The sequence below is a fragment of the Oncorhynchus keta genome, chromosome 10, assembly GCF_023373465.1.
Source record: "Oncorhynchus keta strain PuntledgeMale-10-30-2019 chromosome 10, Oket_V2, whole genome shotgun sequence".
Taxonomy (NCBI): domain Eukaryota; kingdom Metazoa; phylum Chordata; class Actinopteri; order Salmoniformes; family Salmonidae; genus Oncorhynchus; species Oncorhynchus keta.
In genome coordinates this window covers 66,284,030-66,306,617 of record NC_068430.1, presented here as the reverse complement: position 1 = coordinate 66,306,617, position 22,588 = coordinate 66,284,030, and the positions used below count along the sequence as shown (strand labels likewise).

The following is a 22,588-nucleotide window of genomic DNA, read 5'->3' as shown; positions in this document are numbered from 1 at the left end:
CTACCTACTTACAGGTTATGAAAAATGTGTTGTTTTAATATTTCTCCAGTAGGTTTCTTGAAGGAGAAAGACCCCACTTCTATTTCAAAGATAGTAAAACAAAAACACCATGTCTGTAAAAGTAATATTACTACAGTATAGTCTTCAAAAACACTACAGTAAATACGACAGTATACTAGTCTGCAGAAACACTACAGTAAAGTACAATACGCAGAAACACTGAATTAATTACTAGAGATTTTTTTACTTCAGTATTTATACTATAGTTAACTGTAACTGTTTATACTATAGTTAACTGTAAATACTACAGTATACAGTAAAGTATACAAAAACACTGCAGTGAATACCACAAAAACACTACAGTATTTATACCATAGTATACTTTAGTCTTTTTTCATGTGAGCTGTTGAACAAGTGGTCAAATGAGACCAGAGCACACCTTTTTTAAATTCTTATTTATTTACTAGACTTTGGGAAATAAGACTCAAAACAACACAGAAATAATACAAAGACATTGATTATTTACAGTGCTAGTCCTCCACTGGCAGCTCTATAACAGGAAAACATTGAATGGTACAGACTTGATCTAAATCAATACCTAGTGGCAACAAGTAAGCTGCCTGATAATTTAAGCATACATGTCCTTTAGACCTTTTCAGTGATCTATAGAACACTTACAAAAAACTATTTAAATATAGTCAGAAATAAACATAGGCTGTGTACAAGATCTTGTCCATGTCGAAAAGGCTGACAGATTAGGCAGCATTGGCAGCTTTAGGGGGAGAAAGTGGTTGTGGTCTCTGTTTCCATGGCGGCCGCTGAGCTCCTCTTGCCGCAGGTGTACTGGAAGAATCTCTCCTGGCTCATACAGCCCAGATCCTTCAGCAGCTTCAGGAGGTTGCGGCGGAACTTCACCCCGATGAACGCGTACACAAAGGGGTTGAGGCAGCACCTCAGGAAAGCCAGGCACTGGGTGATGTCAGCGGCGTAGAGGAGGCTGTTGTCATAGAGGCAGTCCTTGCTGCCCCCCTTAGCCGCGTCGAGAGTGGTCAGCAGCAGTACCAGATTATAGGGCACCTGGCAGAGCAGGAAAACCGCCACCAAAGTGAAGATCACCTTGATGGCCTTGTTCTTCTCAAAGCTCCGGGCCTGGCACAGGGTCTTCACAATGGCGCCGTAACAAAAGGCCATTATTAGGAGCGGCAGAACGAACCCCAAGACCATCTGGCTCACCTGGATGGCCACGCGCACCTGGTCTGAGCCGGCGGTGTAGGGGGTGCAGGTCTTGTTGCTGATGTTGGTGTAGGACATCTCGGGCACAGAGAAGACCAGCGCCATCACCCAGATGACCACAGAGGTCACCTTGCTAATGAACACGGCCATGGAGCGGTGGCGGTGGGCAGAGACGGCCTTGGAGATGGCGAAGTACCTGTCGGAAAAATGACATAAAGTAGGCTTTATATAGCAGGCTCATATAATACTTTAGTGAACCATATACAAATATTTACAGAGATAAAGCAGATCAGCCTATTCGGTCACAGCAGAGATAAGAGCAGATCAGCTTATTTGGTCACAGCAGAGATAAGAGCAGATCAGCTTATTTGGTCACAGCAGAGATAGGAGCAGATCAGCCTATTAGGTCACAGCAGAGATAGGAGCAGCCTATTAGGTCCCAGCAGAGATAAGAGCAGATCAGCTTATTTGGTCACAGCAGAGATAGGAGCAGATCAGCCTATTAGGTCACAGCAGAGATAGGAGCAGCCTATTAGGTCCCAGCAGAGATAGGAGCAGATCAGCCTATTAGGTCCCAGCAGAGATAGGAGCAGATCAGCCTATTAGGTCACAGCAGGACGCACACTGCAACACGTTTCGATCAGGCTTTTATTTAACCAGGTTAGTCTTTGAGAACGCTTTCTCATTTGCAGTAACGTACCTGTCCACGCTGATTGACGCGAGGAGGAACATGCCGCTGTAGAAGCTGACCTTATAGATGGTATGCATTGCCTTGCAGATGAACAGCCCCAGCACCCATTCCGTCATGGAGTTGGTAGCCCAGAGGGGCAGCGACACGGCAAACAGCAGGTCAGCGACGGACAGGCTGAGCAGGAACACATCGGTCCCGGTCTTCAGCCGATTGAAGTAGACGTAGGTACCGATCACCAGGATGTTACCGACCAGACCGAGGAAGCAGATGAGGGAGTAGAAGGTGGGCATGAACCAGGAGCGGAAGTGGCGGTTGGATTCCTTCTGGCATTGCTGGGTCCAATGATCATAATCCAAGTCAGTCTTGTCTGTGGGGTAATCAGTGTAATCAGTGATGAACTCTGTAGTCATTTTTTCACTCTGAGAGAAGCAAGTCTGAAAAAAAGACAATGGGACATACTGTAAATCAGGATAATTGATGATTGACTGGTGTAATCATATGTCTTGAATTCTAATAAAATGTCATTCAAATTGATTAGTGTTCAGGTTCGGGGAACTGGGTCCAAAATAAAGCAGACACAATGTACAGATAAGTATACCACTTCCTGAGAGGAAGATGTGCTATACAGTATGCTCTCAAATGAAAGACTGTGGTTAGTACCAGTGTAGTGTTTGTGCGTTTCTGTGGGTAGATTGTGTTAGAGTTATAAAGATATCAGTTAATTGATTGTCTAAAAAAAATGATATCAAAAGACTATTAATACTTCATACAAATTATATTGTATGATATGGTATACTGAAGACTGTTCATACATGGTTCTTACCTCAAAGTAGGTCCAGATCAGCAGAGCTGGTACTAAGATTTGTGTATCTGAAAATCAGATAAGGTGTGGTTAAAGCTCTAGAGTATCAGTTGATCGATAAATAGACTGATATGTTAGTTGACTACAGTGCTTTGCAAAAGTATTTATCCCCCTTGGAGTTTTTCCTATTTTGTTGCATTACAACCTGTACTTTAAATAGATTTTTTTAAATTTGTATTTCATGTAATGGACATACACAGAATAGTCAAAATTGGTGAAGTGAAATTTTAAAAAATTACTTGTTTCAAAAAATTCTTAAAAATGGAAAAGTGTTGCATGCAACTGTATTCACCCCCTTTGCTATGAAGCCCCTAAATAAGATCTGGTGCAACCAATTACCTTCAGAAGTCACATAGTTAGTTAAATAAAGTCCACTTGTGTGTAATCTGTGTCACATGATCTGTCACATGATCTCAGCATATATATATACACCTATTCTGAAAGGCCCCAGAGTCTGCAACACCACAAAGCAAGGAGCACTACCAAGCGGCACCACGGAGACCAAGGAGCTCGCCAAACAAGTCAGGGACAAAGTTGTGGAGAAGTACAGAGCATGGTTGAAGGAGCTGGAGGAGTTTTGCTTTGAATGATGGGCAAAAAGGAACTTGCAGCTGTAATTGTTGCAAAAGGTGGCTCTACAAACTATTGCCTTTGGGGGGATGAATAGTATTGCACGCTGAAGTTTTCAGTTTGTCTTATTTCTTGGTCGTTTCACACAAAAAAATATTTTGCATCTTCAAAGTGGTAGGCATGTTTAAATCAAATGATAGAAACACCCAAAACATCTATTTTTAATTCCAGGTTGTAATGTTACGAAATAGGAACAATGTGAAGGTGGTAAATACTATGGCAAGCCACTGTATAAGAACAACCTTTGGAAAGAGTTCAAGACACGTCACTTATGATGATACGTAGGAGTTGATGTCCCTTGTTATTAGCATAAATTGTTTTTCTAAGTGTCAATAATACATTTGAGTTGTCTCAACTGTTCGGTATTTAGCTTGTACTGCAGGGTTCCCCAATAGGTGGCCAATAGGCCAAATTCATCCCACAGGTGATTTTATTTGGCCCCCCAAGTTTTCTGAGCATAGTGTTTGTTGTTGGACATAAAACACTAGAAAATCACCAGAAAATCACCAGGAAATCAGCTCAAAGTGTTTGGGATTTCTGCAATTAATTTGCAGTGTGCAAATCTTTTATAACTATGTTCTGGACCTGTGACCATTCACCCAAAGAAAAATATTCACACGGATGAATGTAATTGAGGATCTCTGTTGTCCAGTGTGCAACAAAGACATAGCAAGGACATCTGGTGGTAACAGAAGGGGATGCACCAACCCAAATATGAAAAGCATTAAAAATATCATTTTTCTAAAGAGGCAAAAAGAAACAAACAAAAAACACAATCAAAAATACCCCTTTGGCACATCCCCCTGAGGCCCATCTGCTAGCCTGCTATCCCGGCCTGCTAGCTGAACATTGTTAATGTTAACATTAGAAGCCTCCTCCCTAAATTTGTTTTATTCACTGCTTCAGCACAGTCCGCCAACCTGGATGTCCTACCCGTGTCTGAATCCTTGCTTAGGAAAGCTACCTCATTAGGGAATGAGAGTCCCTAACTATTTTTTTTTCTTCTGATAAGATAGAACTGCCAAAGAGGCGGAGATGCAATCTACTGCAGAGAACGGCTGCAGAGTTCTGTCATGCTATCCAGGTCTGTGCCAAAACAATTCTAGCTTCTACTTTTAAAAATCCATCTTTCCAGACACAAGTCTCTCACCATTGCTGCTTGTTATAGGCCCCTATCTGTGCCCAAGACATTGATCGCCCCCCATCTATCTTCAGAGTTTGTACTGTTAGGTGACCTAAACTGGGACAAGTTTAACACCCCGGCCATCCTACAATCTAAGCTAGATGCCCTCAATCTCCCACAAATGATCAAGGAACCTACCAGTTACAACCCTAAATCTGTAACCCTGGGCACCCTCTTAGATATCATCCTGACAGACTTGCCCTCTAAATACACCTCTGCTGTCTTCAACCAGGATCTCAGCGATCACTGCCTCACTGCCTGCGTGCGTAATGGGTCCGCGGTCAAACGACCTCCACTCATCACTGTCAAACGCTCCCTAAAACACTTCAACGAACAGGCCTTTCTAATCAACCTGGCCCGGGTATCCTGGAAGGATATTGACCTCATCCCAGCAGTAGAGGATGCCTGGTTGCTCTTCAAAAGTGCTTTCCTCTCCATCTTAAATAAGCATGCTCCGTTCAAAAAATGTAGAATTAAGAACAGATATAGGACTTGGTTTACCCCAGACTTTGACTGCCCTTGACCAGCACTAAAACATCCTGTGATGTTCTGCATTAGCATCGAATAGCCCCTGCGATATGCAACTTTTCAGGGAAGTCAGGAACCAATATACTCAGTCAGTCAGGAAAGCTAAGGCTAGCTTTTTCGAACAGACATTTTCTTCCTGTAGCACTAATTCCAAATAGTTTTGGGACCCTGTAAAGTCCATGGAGAATAAGAGCACCTCCTCCCAGATGCCCACTGCACTGAGGATAGGAAACACTGTCACCACTGATAAATCTATGATAATCGATCATTTCAATAAGCATTTTTCCATGGCTGGCCATGCTTTCCACCTGGCTACCACTATCCCGACCATCATCTTAGCACCCCCTGCAGCAACTGGAAGTGACACAACTGAAAGCCAACACTTACTTTGGCCGCCTTTCCTTCCAGTTCTCTGCTGCCAATGACTGGAACGAATTGCTAAAATCTCTGAAGCTGGAGTCTTATATCGCCCTCTCTAACTTTATGCATCAGCTGTCAGAGCAGCTTACCGATCACTGTACCTGTACACAGCCTATCTGTAAATAGCACATCAAACTACCTCATCCCCATATTATTACTTACCCTCTTGCTCTTTTGCACCCCGGTATTTCTACTTGCACAACATCATCTGCACATCTATCACTCCAGTGTTAATGCTAAATTGTAATTATTTCGCCTCTATGGCCTATTTATTGCCTACCTCCATTTGCACACACACACACTACTGTGTTATTGACTGTACGTTTGTTTATATGTAACTCTGTGTTGTCGCACTGTTTTGCTTTATCTTGGCCAGGTCGCAGGTGTAAATGAGAACTTGTTCTCAACTGGCCATCCTGGTTAAATAAAGGTGAAATAAAAAATATATATATAAAATAATTCTCATGTTCAGAAAACTGGAAGTTCTCAATCCGTCAAAACAGAAGTGACTCGGTTACAAAACATTTCATGAGCGAACTGGGGCTGTACCTGCAACCATCTCAGTCTTACAAACCTGGTTCCAGTTTCAGTATTTCTATACTCAATTGATTTGAAACACTTCAAAAGTGAATTAACACTCTCCCTAAACATTAATTAAACAAGGGCAGCAGATGTCAGCGGTTCACAGAAATTGTGTTAATAAGAAGTAGAAGCTCAATTTAATGATCACAGCCTACTGTAGCTATACAGCTGTATGGCTTGTTATTAGCCTTTCCATCTTAGCACCCTACATCACGTACACTATGTTCATCTAACGGAAGCACATTTACTATTTTCTATTTTCGTATTTTATTGTCTACATGCATGCAGCAATTGACTGGACACACTGTTTTGCTAAACCTGCCCCACAGTAGAGCTAATATCATATGAATAATCAACTATTTAAGAGGTTCAAATCCCTTTTCCACAGTTATGAAATTGTATGAAACATTGAATGATGTTCTCACCTTTGACAGCGGTCATGTTGATTGAGAGTTACTACTGCGCTTTCGTTCAGTATACAGGTTGTGAAAGTAGAGAGACAGCCCGCAAGTCTAGATGAGGCTGTGTGAGGCGCTAGTTTCTCCTTTGAACTATGCAAAAAAAGGGCCCCTGGATCATAGTTACTCTCTCGGTGTCTTGTAAAAAAACAATGATTAATCAAATCAAATCAAATCAAATGTATTTATATAGCCCTTCGTACATCAGCTGATATCTCAAAGTGCTGTACAGAAACCCAGTCTAAAACCCCAAACAGCAAGCAATGCAGGTGTAGAAGCACGGTGGCTAGGAAAAACTCCCTAGAAAGGCCAAAACCTAGGAAGAAACCTAGAGAGGAACCAGGCTATGTGGGGTGGCCAGTCCTCTTCTGGCTGTGCCGGGTGGAGATTATAACAGAACATGGCCAAGATGTTCAAATGTTCATAAATGACCAGCATGGTCGTATAATAATAAGGCAGAACAGTTGAAACTGGAGCAGCAGCACGGTCAAATGGACTGGGGACAGCAAGGAGCCATCATGTCAGGTAGTCCTGGGGCATGGTCCTAGGGCTCAGGTCCTCCGAGAGAGAGAAAGGAAGAGAGAAGGAGAGAATTAGAGAACGCACACTTAGATTCACACAGGACACCGAATAGGACAGGAGAAGTACTCCAGATATAACAAACTGACCCTATCCCCCCGACACATACACTACTGCAGCATAAATACTGGAGGCTGAGACAGGAATGAGAGTGAATGCAAATGTTGTTGGTTTTATGCATTGTGCAGGAGTGTGCAGGATATTGACAAATGAACAATTTGAGGTATAATCTATGACAGTACAGAGAGATAGAACTGCATCCTGCTTGTAGTTGGTGATTTACTACCTATTGAACATTCCTGTTGAACTGTTGCATACAGCTGTTGCACGCTATGAGAGGAAATTAGTGTTCATGTTGTTCAGCACAGACACTCAGACACACAAAGATCTCAGTGACCACAGTGGTTGAGGGAAAATGTATAGTCTGTTCTATTTTCAACACACAGTCACTAGAAAGATAACACCATTACGCTTGTGCTGTTGAGGCTTATTTTTGTAGTCCACAGTGAAGAATGGGCAACATCGGTTCATTTAGAATACAATACATAGGTCCTAAATCGGTATAGACTTGGTTTCTCATCTCGCCATTACAACCCCATTACTTAACAATAGGCTTAGATGTTGATGAAATTGGCCATGCCATTTCCGACTGAGTTTACAGCTGATGTTGGATTAAAAGCCATTCGACATTGATTTTAATTGTGTTTTTAAAAACTTTTGTCTACTATTTTCTATTGTCTGCAGTTTATCCCCACACCTGCCTGTACTTTCAGGTGGAGCAGGGATGAAGGTAAGGAAAAGCTCAGTGTCTGGGTCAAACAGGGCATACTGCTTATCATTACAATACATGTACTGTATGTACTCTTAGAAAAGGGGTTCCAAAAGGGTTATTCGAGTGTCCCCATAGGAGAACCCCTTTTGGTTCCAGGTAGAACCCTTTTTGGCTCCAGGTAGAACTATTTTGGGTTCCATTTAGAACCCTCTGAGACCAAAGGGGTTCAACATGGAACCAAAAAGGGTTACTCAAAGGGTTCTCATATGGGAACAAATGAAGAACCCTTTTAGGTTCACCTTTTTTTTCTAAGAGTGCACTAATATGTTGGATGAAAAGGCTGTTTTACAAAGTCTGTATTAAAATGAAATCTTTAGCATAGCAAATATCCTACTTTGAGTTACATTTAGCTAGAATAAAAGTACAAATATAACTACAAAACAAATACTGCACAAGTAAGTAACAAACAAGAGCGATGCTCATTCTGTAAACCTCATGCATTGAAGGGACTATTTTTAAGTGTCTTATACCAATTCTGGATGTTTGCCAAACCAACAGCTACAAAACAGGCCTCCCAGAGCAAGTGGCTGATATGTACTTCTAAGGTGAGATAGACTCATTACAGTCAACGCTTCATGCGTGTCTAATCCAAAATAATATAGATATACTAATGTTTCTTCATGTCCCCTTTGACAACTTCGACAAATAAGTGATTTACACAAAAGTCTCAGTAATTTCTCCAAATGTCCCTTTCACCAATACTCATACAGTATACGTTTGTCATTGTGTTTACCACCACAACACTTTTGTTTAGGCAGTGGTGGCAGTTCCACTGCTGTCTTGGTTTATCTTGGTCAGTAAAAGGCACGTTCAGTCTTATTCTCCCCTACTTTCCATCAACTCTGCACAAGCTGCACACCTGTCTGCCTGTGCGGTTGCGTCTTTGAGTTTTCAAGGCGCTCAGGAATAGAACCCAGCCAAGAAACACTAACCACAATTCTATGCAACAGGTGACTGCTGCAGAGGGACGACTGTGCATCTCTGCACCTAAGGTAAAGCTGTGACAAATCTCATCACTATTGCAAAAGGCTGATCATAGAAATATAATTATTATAACGGACAATTATGAGCTGCAACAATTTGACTGGTACACTCATGGGTAAACTCAATAGGTCACCGGCCCACCCATCATGGATGTTGATTTGAATGAGAATGTATTTTCTACTAATTAAAATGATATGGGGCTGCTGGTATGGTTCCTACACATGGTATCTAGCTGCAAAAGTGACTGACATTTTGTGCTAGCAGGAAGACGACTGTAGCTGTATACCTTTATCAGTTTATATTCTACCGGTCTTTCTTATCTGTTTTTCTTCTACCTGTCTCTTATCTGTTTATCTTCTACCTGTCTCTTTTGCTCACATCAGGTCAATACAATAGAAATACTGTTGGTTAAAATGTTAACTACAAATGATAACACTACTAAGACAGCTGGAAAGAGTGGTGCAATATTGAAAACAGGAAACCCACTTCCTTGTACCTTGCAGATCAGAGGACACAGACCAGTGGACCACATCTTTAACAAATAGTATCAAATCTGTGATCAGTATTGGGTGCCGTAGATTGTGTATGATAAGCTGTTGGATAACACAGTGCCACCGACTCGGCCCGATACCAAGGACTGTGGGTTCTCTTCTGTGGCCGACGTAAGTAAGACATTTAAGCGTGTTAACCCTTGTAAGGCTGCCGACCCAGACGGCATCCCTAGCCGAGTCCTCAGAGCATGCGCAGACCAGCTGGCTGGAGTATTTACGGACATATTCAATCTCTCCCTATTCCAGTCTACATGTCCACATGCTTTAAGATGCCCACCATTGTTCCTGTACCCAAGAAAGCAAAGGTAACTGAACTAAATTACTATTGCCCTGTAGCACTCACTTCTGTCATCATTAAGTGTATTGCGAGACCAGTCAAGGATCATTTCACCTCTACCTTGCCTGACACCCTAGACCCACTTCAATTTTCTTACCGCCCCATTAGATCCAGAGAAAATGCAATCGCCATCAAACTGCACACTGCCCTATCCCATCTGGACAAGAGGAATACCTATGTACCCTCCAAGCTCATCATTAAGCTTGAGGCCTTGGGCCTGAACCCCGCCCTGTGCAACAGGGTCCTGGACTTCCTGATAGGCCGCTCCCAGGTGGTGAAGGTAGGAAAAAACACCTCCACCTTGCTGATACTCAACACTGGGGCCCCACAAGGATGCCTGCTCAGCCCCCTCCTGTACACCCTGTTCACCCATGACTTCATGGCCATGCACACCTCCAACTCAATCATCAAGTTTCTTGTTTACCCCCTTTTTCTCCACAATTTCGTGGTATCCAATTGGTAGTTACAGTCTTGTCTCATCGCTGCAACTTCCATACAGACCCCGGAGTGGGGAGGGTCAAGAGCCGTACATCCTCCGAAACGCAACCCAACCGCACTGCTTTTTGACACAATGCCCACTTAACCTGGAACCCAGCCACACCAATGTGTTGGAGGAAACACCATACACCTGGTGACCATGTCAAAATGCACTGCACCCTGCCCACTACAGGAGTCACTAGTGCACGATGGGACAAGGACATCCTTGCCAGCCAAACCCTCCCCTAACGACGCTGGGCCAATTGTGCGACGCCCCATGGGTCTCCTGGTCGCGGCCGGCTGCAACAGAGCCTGAACTCGAACCCAGAATCTCTAGTGACACAGACTGTAGTTGTACCTTTATCAGTTTATATTCTACTGGTCTCTCTGTTTATCTTCTACCTGTCTCTCTTATCTGTTTATCTTCTACCTGCTTTAGACCACTGCGCCACTCAGGAGGCCACAATCATCACGTTTGCAGACGACACAACAGTAGTAGACCTAATTATCAGCCTATAGGGAGGAGGTCAGGGCCCTGGGAATGTGGTGCCAGCAAAATAACCTCTCACCCAACGTCAACAAAACAAAGGAGCTGATTGTGGACTTCAGAAAACAGCAGAGGGAGCACCCCCCTATCCACATCGACAGGACCGCAGTGGAGAAGGTGGATAGCTTTAAGTTCCTCTGCGTACACATCACTGACAAACTGAAATGGTGAAGAAGGCGCAACAGCACCTCTTCAACCTCAGGTTGAGAAGGCTGGTTGAGAAGGCAGAAGAAACAGGAGGCTGAAGAAATTTGGCTTGGCACCTAAAACCCTCACAAACTTTTAAAGATGCACAATTGAGAGCATCCTGTTGGGCTGTATCACCGCCTGGTACGGCAACTGCACAGCCCACAACCGCAGGGCTCTCCAGAGGGTGGTGCAGTCTGCCCAACGCATCAACGGGGGAAAACTACCTGCCCTCCAGGACACCTACAGCACCGGATGTCACAGGAAGGCCAAAAAAATCATCAAGGACAACAACCACCCGAGCCACTGCCTGTTCACCCCGCTATCATCCAGAAGGTGAGGTCAGTACAGGTGAATCAACGCTGGGACCGAGAGACTGACAAACAACTTCCTTCAGACGGTTAAATACTGTTAAATAGGCGTCACTAGCACATTAGAGGCTGCTGCCCTATATACATAGACATGGAATCACTGGCCACTTTAATAATGTAACACTTGTCACTTTAATATCACTTTAATAATGTTTACATATTTTGCATTACTCATCTCATATGTACATTTGAAGTCGGAAGTTTACATACACTTAGGTTGGAGTCATTAAAACTAGTTTTTCAACCACTCCACAAATTTCTTGTTAACAAACTATAGTTTTGGCAAGTCGGTTAGGACATCTACATTGTGCATGACACAAATACTTTTTCCAACAAATCTTTACAGACAGATTATTTCACTTATAATTCACTGTATCACAATTCCAGTGGGTCAGAAGTTTACATACACAAAGTTGACTGCGCCTTTAAACAGCTTGGAAAATTCCAGAAAAGGATTTCATGGTTTTAGAAGCTTCTGAATTGATATAATTTGAGTCAATTGGAGGTGTTCCTGTGGATGTATTTCAAGGCCTACCTTCAAACTCAGTGCCTCTTTGCTTGACATCATGGGAAAATCAAAAGAAATCAGCCAAGACCTCAGAAAGAAAATCGGCTTCATCCTTGGGAGCAATTTACAAAAAATAGTACGCAAGTATAAACACCATGGGACCACGCAGCCGTTATACCGCTCAGGAAGGAGACGCGTAATGTACTTTGGTGTGAAAAGCACAAATCAATCCCAGAACACAAGGACCTTGTGAAGATGCTGGAGGAAACAGGTATATCCACAGTAAAAACGAGTCCTATATCAACATATCCTGAAAGGTCGCTCAACAAGAAAGACGTCACTGCTCCAAAACCGCCATAAAAAAGCCAGACTATGGTTTGCAACTGAACATGGGGACAAAGATAGTACTTTTTGGAGAAATGTCCTCTGGTCTGATGAACCAAAAATAAGAACTGTTTGGCCATAATGACCATTGTTATGTTTGGTGGAAAAACGGGAGTCTTGCTTGCAAGCCGAAGAACACCATCCCAAACGTGAAGCACAGGGGGTGGCAGCATCATGTTGTGGGGGTGCTTTGCTGCAGGAGGGACTGGTGCACTTCACAAAATAGATAGCATCACGAGGGAGGAAAATTATGTGGATATATTGAAGCAACATCTCAGGACATCAGTCAGGAAGTTAAAGCCTGGTCGCAGATGGGTCTTTTAGATGGACAATGACCCCAAGCATACTTCCAAAGTTGTGGCAAAATGGCTTAAGGACAACAAAGTCAAGGTATTGGAGTAGCCATCACAACGACCTGACCTCAATCCCATAGAAACATTTGTGGGCAGAACTGAAAAAGTGTGTGCGAGCAAGGAGGCCTACAAACCTGACTCAGTTACACCAGCTCTGTCAGGGGGAATGGGCCAAAATTCACCCAACTTATTGTGGGAAGCTTGTGGAAGGCGACCCAAAACGTTTGACCCAAGCTAAACAATTTAAAGGCAATGCAACCAAATACTAATTGAGTGTATGTAAACTTGTGACCCACTGGGAATGTGATGAAAGAAATAAAGGCTGAAATAAATTATTCTCTCTACTATTATTCTGACATTTTACATCCTTAAAATAAAGTGGTGATCCTAACTGACCTGAGACAGGGAATTCTTAGTAGGATTAAATGTCAGTAATTGTGAAAAACTGAGTTTAAATGTACTTGGCTAATCTGTATGTAAACTTCTGACTTCAACTGTAGATACTGTACTCTTATTCTACTGTATTGTAGTCTATGCCGCTCTGACATTGCTCGCCGAAATATTGATGTTTTCTTAATTCCATTCCTTTAGATTTGTGTGTATTGTTGTGAAATGGCTCGATATTACCGTTAGATTTCACTGCACTGTTGGAGCTATAAACACAAGCATTTCACTACACCCGCAATAACATCTGCTAAACACGTGTATGTGACAAATACATTTGATTTTAATTCCAACATAGAATTATCCTCGTCACCTCAGCCTGAGTGTGGGAATAATTGTTCATATGAACAAACACGCCACTGTAAATGATTACCATTCTATACACAATGCGTGAGACATTGAAAACAAACCTATCGTCAACAACTACATGTCAGGGTAGAAAAGTTTATTGGTATAAATATGTCAAACAAAATGGATTTTTAAGACAGTATGTTGATGACTCACTCTGCTCTTCAAGTTGCTTTAGGATGAGATGGAAAACCACTCACGTTCACACAAACCTTGCAACACTGCTTATTACATTGCATATTAACATTTAAGAGTTTGTTCTGGGTCGAACATTGTACTACTGGTCATAATAACATAACACTGAAAGGTTGTTCTAAGCATACCGCTTTTGATTTGATTGAGAGCTAGCAGACTTTGGAACACTGACTGGTAAAACTGTACAGCATGGATGAACTCGTGGCATTACAACAGGTTGGTGGACGGATGGACTGGGCCCAGGACTCGCAATACACAAGAATAATAATAAATCATGAAAACAACTACTTATTTCTATTAACTCCTGAGACAATACTGTCATTTAATACTGATACTTAGAGTAAACATGAAAGAATATTGGGCAGAGGAGTCGCCCCACTCCCTCCGCTACTAAAGCAAACTCTCCCATTAGAGGAGTTGCGACACCATGCAAAAATAACATTGAAAGCAACATTACACTCCAAAGAACAAGTAATTAAACATTGAACAACTCGTTTTTTGTGACAGTTTTTACAACCAGCCTCAATTGGTAAGATCTGTTGTCTGCCAGATATAGTACCATAGAATAAGACAGGAGATATGTTTTGATATAGTGACAGGTGATGGATGGTTGCTTTCGACTGGCACTGCGGTCTGTGAGGGAATTACGGGGAATTCACATGGGCTTTATTGTGACTCAATTTAGACATCATTCACTTTAGTTGGGATAATTGCTTTGCTTTGAGGACTTGAAGCGCTTTGCAAATTGACAGCAGGTCTATTTTGACCCTGCCAACATAGCTCTGAAGATTCAACCAATTGCATAAAACTTCCTAGCAGAAATAAAAACCCATCTAAACACAGCTTTTGTTCACATAGATACTAATGTGCAATGTGTTATCATCAGAGTGTGACTGTAGAGATGGAGTGATGCATCATGGACATTTCTCGACCCAAAGATCATAGGTCGAAACCTCAGTGGGCGGTAGGGCGTGCCCTGCTCGGCCCTTCTGAGGCTGCTGGCTCACTGGGCGGGGCGTCCTCCGTCACGGCAGAGGTGGTCTCCGACCCTGTGTTACTGTCACTGGTGCCCTCCTCCATCACCCCTTCTGGAACACTCTCCTTGTCCTCTGACGGCGCCCCCTCCTCAACCTCACTGGCAGGACGAGCCGTCGACTCCTCCGTGGCCTTTGACTTCTCTGTAACCAAGAAAGCAGGAAGTATTAGGAGACAGCAAACACGTTTGGACCAATGTAGTTTCAAGTGTGAAATTAACATTGTAAAATGCGCTCAGCAGACAATCTTCCAAAATAAGCATCTACCGAAGAGAGAATACCTAACTCAGGGGACCTGACCAGAACCATACATTAAAAGACCATACGGTTTAGTGATTAATACTGTTGGGCCTCACCACCAGTATCCATGGGGCTGGGTTCAGTCTCCTCTCTCTCCTTGTTGCTGCTGTCACTGAAAGACTCCTGCTGGCTCTTGCTGCCGTTTGACGGGCCAACTGGTTTCTCCTCCTCCTCCAGGCAAGAGGACGTGGACGCCTCCTTCTCCCGCTCCGACATACGCCTGCGGGATGCATCCTCTGCCGCAGCGACCTCTGCAGATATCTTCTCCATGTCCACCTCCACTTTCATACAACACAGCTGGGCGCAGAGTGGCAATATGTTGAGTCTCCCCACCGGGGGATTAATTCTGGGGATTAATGCTCTTAATCTCACAATCAATCTCACACCTGTGCAACTGTGATTAGTAACATGGACTGTGATTAGTGAGTACACCATGATTAATGTTGCCACCTTGATCAGATTTGGCACAGTTCCTATTTCCTCTACGATGATACTACATTGCAAGGCAGTTAACCCACTGTTCCCTGGGCGCCATGGATGTCGATGAAGGCAGCCCTCCACACCTCTCTAATTCAGAGGGGTTGGGTTAAATGCGGAAGACACATTTTAGTTGAACTCATTCAGTTGTACAACTTACTAAATATTCCCCTTTCAATCATTTTATTTCATTGAATTGCCCATTGTGAAGCATAGAGGAAGTAGATGGACTCTAAGTAAATGGCGCCACCTGGGGTATGGACTACACAGTGCATTCACTATACAGTGCAGTATCTGGATTCAGAACTGCAACGAGTCAGTCTACAAATTCTAAGTGATGACGCCGCATGTTAGCCAGGACACATGGATAAAGTTAGCAGCTGAAGATATCTACAATGCAGAACTGGTCTGAGGTCAACACTGTAATATTTACTATGTGCAACACAATGGATTGCGTACAAGTTCCTGGATGATGATTCCATACCCTTTTCAGCTCGCTGGTGAAAGACTCTGTGGCATCGATGAATTTCCTTTTCTTGTCCTGGTGGCGGTCTTCAATCTGAAGTAGCTCCGCCTCCAGCTTCCTCTGTGGACCAGACACACAGAGAGAGACCTGCCAATTTACCGGACTGATTACCTGTTTTTAATGATTACTCATTTATCAAATAAGAAGAAAGGATTTGATATCCAGGTTACCATGACAATAACACCATGACTGGGAACATCCAACTTAATAGTGCTAAGTAGAGTAATATCTGTATTTCTGTAGGAAGACTGATAGAAGACTGACTGAAGACTGACAGACCCAGCGTAGCGTACCTGGTGCACCATAAGAGACTGGACCTGCCGTTTTAAGACCTGCATGCGGGCGGTAGTGACGACGGAGCGCACGTCGGGGACCACGCTCTCGCTCAGGATCTCGCTGATCAGGCGGTGGTTGCGCTGGAAACGGGCGGCAGCCAAGTGCTTCATGGAGAATCCATCGTCGTAATCTGGGAAGGAGAATGGAAAAGGCATGTGGCGGGTGCTATGTGTCTATCAGAGCTCAATGAACACAACTGTCAATGGGGAAAGAGCGGAGAGATCCCACCCAATAAGTATAGATGTGGTCGGCCTCAGGAAAGAAATCTGATCTGGCATATCTTAATCGGACATAGCTTAACATTGACATACCTACGTTTGGTTAAATCATTTATAGCAGTAGGAAATGTCTGCATATTTGGCTGTTTGCATGTTTGGTGTATGAATATACTTGAATATACACATTTGCAAAGGAGGTTTCAACATTGTTGTGGTGAATGGTATTGATATTCATGTGTGGGTGGGTAGAGAGTGAAAGATACATCTTTCTCTCTCTCTCTAACTCTGAAAAACCTTCCTCATTTACTCCATAAACGTCTTAGTGGTTTTTACTGGCGCTCATGCTCTTATTATTTCCCAGAAAAAGTAGAGGATATTGCGAAAACTAAGGGAACATCCAAGCTCTAAGTACATGACACTTTTCTTTTAAATCCAGAGTCAAATGAAGCTGTCCTCTATAACACTAACATCAAAGTAAGTCATAAATGTAGGAGAAGAAATTGTCTCTTTAATAAGGTCAACTTCTTATTGAACACATGGAGAATTCATTCATTCCACGTTGGGCCAAAAGTCATTCAACTGACAAACAAAATCCCAAACTGCAGTGAGTAAATAAATAAAGTGATTTATTGTAGTAGTCAAACACCTCTTTCATTTGAAGTCTGTGAAGGATGCTACCCTTTCAAAATCGCAGTGGGGGTAAGATGGTGCATTTGATTGTCTGTGCATTTGGGAGCAAGAAATACAATTTTGGCTTCATAATAACATCGTACATTTTATGGTGGAGAAAGACGTCATTCGAAAAATGATCGTCTTCATCCAACGCCCTGTTCCATCGGTTGATCCTCACTTATGATTTTGTTTTGGTGCTTTTTCTCCAACGGAACAATTTGTTCAGACTCTCCCCATTCTCTGCATCTATGAAGCAACTGATGTGGCAAATCTATGTACAGCTTGTTGAGAAATGAATCCATAGGGATACTAACTATCACATTTTTATATCTTGGGTGTTTCCAATTACCACAAGATTTTTTATGCATTTTCTGTATACCATTATCCAGCTCGATACGAGACAAGCATCATTTCATAGGGTGTAATTCCGAAGTCCAGTTTTGATGTATGTTTCTATGTGATGTGCGTTGCCTTGCTTCTTACTGGAACTCAGTGAAGCCATTGATCTCAAATACAGGGCCCAGACTTATACTACAGAACTGAAATGGAGCGTGGCCTATAAGGTGAAGTAGCAAATGTGACAAACACGAAGAGGTAGTGCAGGGATAGAAATTGACACCAAGACGATGTTACAGTTGCTGAACCATGGTGTGGGAACCAGAGTGTGACTGACATGGTAATACTAGTAGTGCTGAGAGCGTCTTACCATCTGGGTCATCTGCTGGCTGGATACTCATGTACGGTTCACCCTTGTCGAGACGAGACTGGCGCTGTCGGCTTTCCTCCTCCAGAGCGGCTTCGGCGCGGCTCTTAGCGTTGACGTAAGCCAGGTAAGCTGGAGAGTTGTGGTAGGCCTTCATGCTCTCATTGTACTCAATCTGTAGAGGAGAGACAAAGATGTGACATGTGCCCCTTCAATGCAAAACAAACTATTCAACATTGAAGAAAAGTTACTCAGTATTTATTTTTTTACAAAGGAAGGAATGATGACTGGAGGGACCCTTCTGACAACTGCTGGAGACACTTGTTACTGGTCACCCGTAACAACCCCGTAAATAAACACCCCGGTAAAACAAACCAACCTTCTCTGCTTCGTAATCATTCAAGTAATCCTGTTTCTCCTCATCAGTGAGGTCCCTCCACATGCCACCGATTATCTTCCCAATTTCCCATAGCTTCAGATCAGGATTGGAGGCTTTTACTTGATCCCAAACCTGGTGATGAGAACCAGACAGGGGCTCATTATCTCTAAGCAGATAGGTCATAAACCTATGGATGCCGTGTTTAAACTCCATCTCCAGGGAGATATCCCATAGTCTGTCTGTAGTGCTCTTAATGGCTAGGCTGCTGTATGTCTAGTTTCACAGTTCACACCTACCTCCATGGACAGGCAGACGATGTGCAGTGTACATTAAGAGTGCTCGTCCCTAACCCTGGCTAAAGTGTTGCGTGTTATAAGGGTATAGTACAGTATATTAATATGTCTTGCAATGGTGTGCACGATGGAGCAGTTTGGGTTTAGGTAATGTTATGCGGAGACAACTTACCTTGCGACTATATCGCATGTATGGCATCAACGGCTTGTCTGGTGGCTTGGGTGGCTTTGGAATGTTTATTCCTGAAGAATTCTGGGAAATAAAAAGGCACTTATTAGATTAAAAGTCAAAGTTAGGACACCAACAGGTGCTAAAAATGTCTAGTCATACAATTTGACACTATGCAAAGTCTCGACTGAGAACCACCCTGCAGGAAAATATGCATCCGCATAGTTAATCATCCAACCTTCAACAAAGTATATGTAAAAATCAAACTACAACACCCTCAGTCCAATCACCTTCATTTAATTAAAGCCTGTTTGAGCCCAGACAGTGCACAGAAGTCACACGGAGACTATGATTGAGTAACACTGATTGAAGAAAATACAAAATCTCCCTAAAGCTGAGATTTGCACACTGCGTGACATGATGCCATTATTAGAATCCGAGTGCCAAGCACAGCTTACATGCAGCGACTGTATTATTCCCGTAGCAGCCCGAAACCCATGCCAAGCATTGGGTCTATAATGCCATGGCAACACTGATGGCATGGGTTACTTAGCATGGCTGTCAGCAATGCAGACTTTGAAGGGCAGGATCGAGCAATTTTGAATACACACAGATGGACACTTGGCCGGTCTGCACTAGTATGATGAAGGCAGCAAGAGGAGCGTTGGGATGGCATACATCTCAGAAAGCCTTGGTAATGGAATGGGTTAGACGAATCATCGTGTCTGTGTGTTCAAGAATGTCTGCCCTTATAAGCCCTGGAAAAAGTACTATTTCTAAACAAAGCGAAAGAGCAAAGTTGTCAAGAGCTGTTATAGCTTATATCTGCATATACGTTATTACTGAGTTTCACTAAGCAAGCTAGATTAGGCTGTTTCAATCCAACTAGATGGTTATTTTAAATATTGATGTTAGTTTCCTTCTGTGTCTGGCGTTTTCATCCCGGTGTTTTCTCTACGTCGTTATTCCTACCGTTGCCCGACTGTTGTTGCTTGTTGTCCCTCCCAGCCTGTAGTTGTTGTAAGCCAGATGGCTGTAGGGGTTGTACCCCACAAACCCAGGGGTGTTGGGCAATTGCTGATGGAAACAAATGAGACGGAAACACAGATGAGAAATGACATAAAATAATGGGGTAAAGCATGACAAAATCAATGAAAAAAATGGCGAAAACATGAATGTTGAAAAGCTGTAAAAAAAAATCTACTGAAAAAGACTTGCACTCATGCTAAACCAACAAGAAGGATAAATCAAGACGGCAATGTTATCTATACATTAGTGTTGTTTGTAAGGAAAATAATGTGTAGTCTACAGTATGTTGTATATGGTACCTCACATCTTAGGGAGTGGAGCTTATTATCTGAGACTGCAAAGCTTATTGCATTGACCAATTCTACTGCGGTAACAGGGACTATCTGCAGGGTATACCGTATTAATTGGCCAAATGGATTCCACTTTTAAAAACAAGTTAGCCCCCAAAAATGTGTGCCTCTCAAAATGGACAGTAGCAAGTTAAGATTGTAAGATAATAGATGGCATGAATGTTATTACTGGACATCCCTTTCCAAAAGGCTTCCCATGTGCCATCAGAAATACTTACTGTTGTAGGGGCTGGGGGAGGGGGAGGGGCATATGGCCTTTCTCTTTCTCTTTCTGTTATGAAAGAAAAGGTCAGATGTTAAAATCAAGGAAAAAGGGACCCTTTTACATCTCTCAATGTTGATTAAATCAGTCCTTTCAAGGTAGATCTGAATTTTTTGATTTTTCTATTTCTCTCTCAGCAAATACATGACAGAAAATTATTAACCTATAAATTATAATACAAGGAAATCAATCATATATCCTACCAGGAACTAATATTTCATGCAGAAACTACATTTATTTTATTGTGATCACTTTTGTAGCCATAGTTGCCCAGCTTTGTCAGAGACCTAACAGAAGTACTCATATTTTCATTATCTGATGGCTAAACTTGTATAATTGCAAACAATTTCTTACTTGACATCTTGGCAGAGAGGAAGAATTGTATCAGTTTATTCCAGTCATTTGGGTCTGTAATAAACACATTATAATGGGGGAAAAGCATTTAGGTGTTTCATTAACTTCATTTGTTATTACAGTACTTCTACAATTGAATAGAAAATAAAGTTAATAGCTTGAGAGGGAGAACAAAAGAGATGTTGGTGCCAAAATGATGTCAGGCGACGTATGTGCAACTTCACAACAGTGTCAGTGGACGGGCATGAACATGACAGAGGTTTGATGTGACGACTAGCAAGCTGTTCGCGTCCAAAAACATCGCGTCCAAAAACATCGCTTACACTATTTGGAATGGCATTTGCTTATAATTGCACATACGCAAATAAATCAGATAAATGGAAATGCATTTGCTGTAAAATAAAGCGCTGTCATCTTGCGTAGTTGGCTGACACCCAGCTGTGCTAGCTAGCGAGGCTAGTAACGTTGATTAACTACTTTATTAGTAGTATGCAGCTACTAGCTATAGCTAGCCAGCTGGCTAACTTGGACCATCTGATCAATAGATGATGAGTATGCAAACGTAGATAACACAATCAGTTATCTTGCTAACTTGTGGATAAGGCGAATAATCTGCAGTTTAAATTATTTAACCATAGCTAAAATACAGAATATTGTATTTGATACACCGCATACGTTGTCAGGTAGCTCGCATTAGCTAGCCACTAAGCATTCAGATTAAAACAATCTAACGTTAGCTATCTAGCTGTCACTGAAACAATTTGATATTGATTTGAGGCGGTAAAACAGCAGATTAACAGTGACTATACCCAAACCGTTTTGGATGTGGATTTAGCAGTGGAAAACCTTGGATCAAGTAATTTAGCAAGCACCATGCTAGCCACTACCTCATACGCTATATACGAATAAGCGCTATTTTCTAGCTAGAGCTGTCACAATATAGTCACATCATCACCTTGCATGCATCTGTAAATATGTTATTCAAACAAAAGTGGCATTTTACATACATTCTTGACATACAATTGAAAGACGATTCAACATAAATCAATTAATGAATATTATTGTGTTTCATATTTTGGTTAGTTCACATAGCAAGCAAGTGAAAGTAATGGCCAGCAAACTCACCCTAAAATCCTTTGTCCCCCACCAGTGTGTGTGTGTGTGGCTAGAATCAGGTTTAGTTAGCTAGCTAGCAGAAACAGTTCTCAAAATGAAAAAAATAAATAAATAAATGATATGGGGTTCACACAGATTTCAGTCGAATTTTCCAGAACTATTCCTTTCTCCTCTGTTAAGGGAATCATGTTTGCATTACACCCCAAGGCTAGCCTACTCTAAATTGAATCATCTAATGTAATTGCTAACATTTTTCAATCAATCTATTACTAAAATAATTGCTACGTAATGAATACACATTTGTGATGATTTTGCATTATAATACTGAATTTGAGACTATCAAATTCATAATTAACCCATTACTGATTTGGAATCAAATATTCTGAATACACACACACGGGTTCAACATAGTGAACTATGAATGAATCAGTGATGAACATGAACATACAATAAGGAGGCCATTGCAAGAATTCATTGACAATTTATAATTTATACATAACCCATATAAACTGCACTAATTGAACTATGCTGCTGCAGTTACATGATGACAGGTCTTGTCATCGGTGCACTGATCCAATGTTGAGCTGCTGCTGCTTATGGCAGAAGAATGCATCTTGCTAATTCATTCTGACCATACATTTTCATATTCCATTGCTTGCAAAGAGCTATTATCCTTAGCTTCAAATC

At 42.2% G+C, this 22,588-nt stretch overlaps 2 protein-coding genes across 4 annotated transcripts; both read right to left on the bottom strand.

Moving 5' to 3' along the window:
- Nucleotides 1–438: 438 nt before the first annotated feature.
- LOC118389254 (C-C chemokine receptor type 7-like) lies at nt 439–6,710 on the bottom strand. Its single transcript, XM_035779133.2, has 4 exons — nt 6,555–6,710; nt 2,748–2,794; nt 1,934–2,358; nt 439–1,429 (listed from the first exon to the last, which is right to left on the bottom strand). Exons 1-4 carry the CDS (start codon nt 6,568–6,570, stop codon nt 775–777), a joined length of 1,143 nt encoding a protein of 380 aa, XP_035635026.1. The 5' UTR covers nt 6,571–6,710; the 3' UTR covers nt 439–774.
- Nucleotides 6,711–13,568: 6,858 nt separating this feature from the next.
- Nucleotides 13,569–22,123, bottom strand: LOC118389252 (SWI/SNF-related matrix-associated actin-dependent regulator of chromatin subfamily E member 1-like). 3 transcript variants are annotated; one of them, XM_035779131.2, is made up of 11 exons: nt 21,911–22,123; nt 20,786–20,839; nt 20,388–20,440; nt 19,763–19,867; nt 18,794–18,874; nt 18,329–18,460; nt 17,953–18,124; nt 16,314–16,486; nt 15,979–16,107; nt 15,074–15,314; nt 13,569–14,861 (listed from the first exon to the last, which is right to left on the bottom strand). In XM_035779131.2, exons 2-11 carry the CDS (start codon nt 20,790–20,792, stop codon nt 14,638–14,640), a joined length of 1,317 nt encoding a protein of 438 aa, XP_035635024.1. In that variant the 5' UTR covers nt 20,793–20,839; nt 21,911–22,123; the 3' UTR covers nt 13,569–14,637. The 3 variants fall into 3 exon arrangements, with proteins under 3 accessions (XP_035635024.1, XP_035635023.2, XP_035635025.1); XM_035779130.2 differs by having other exon boundaries at nt 15,979–16,080; nt 21,911–22,120; XM_035779132.2 differs by lacking the exon at nt 21,911–22,123 and adding an exon at nt 21,595–21,886.
- Between the last annotated feature and the right edge of the window lie 465 nt (nt 22,124–22,588).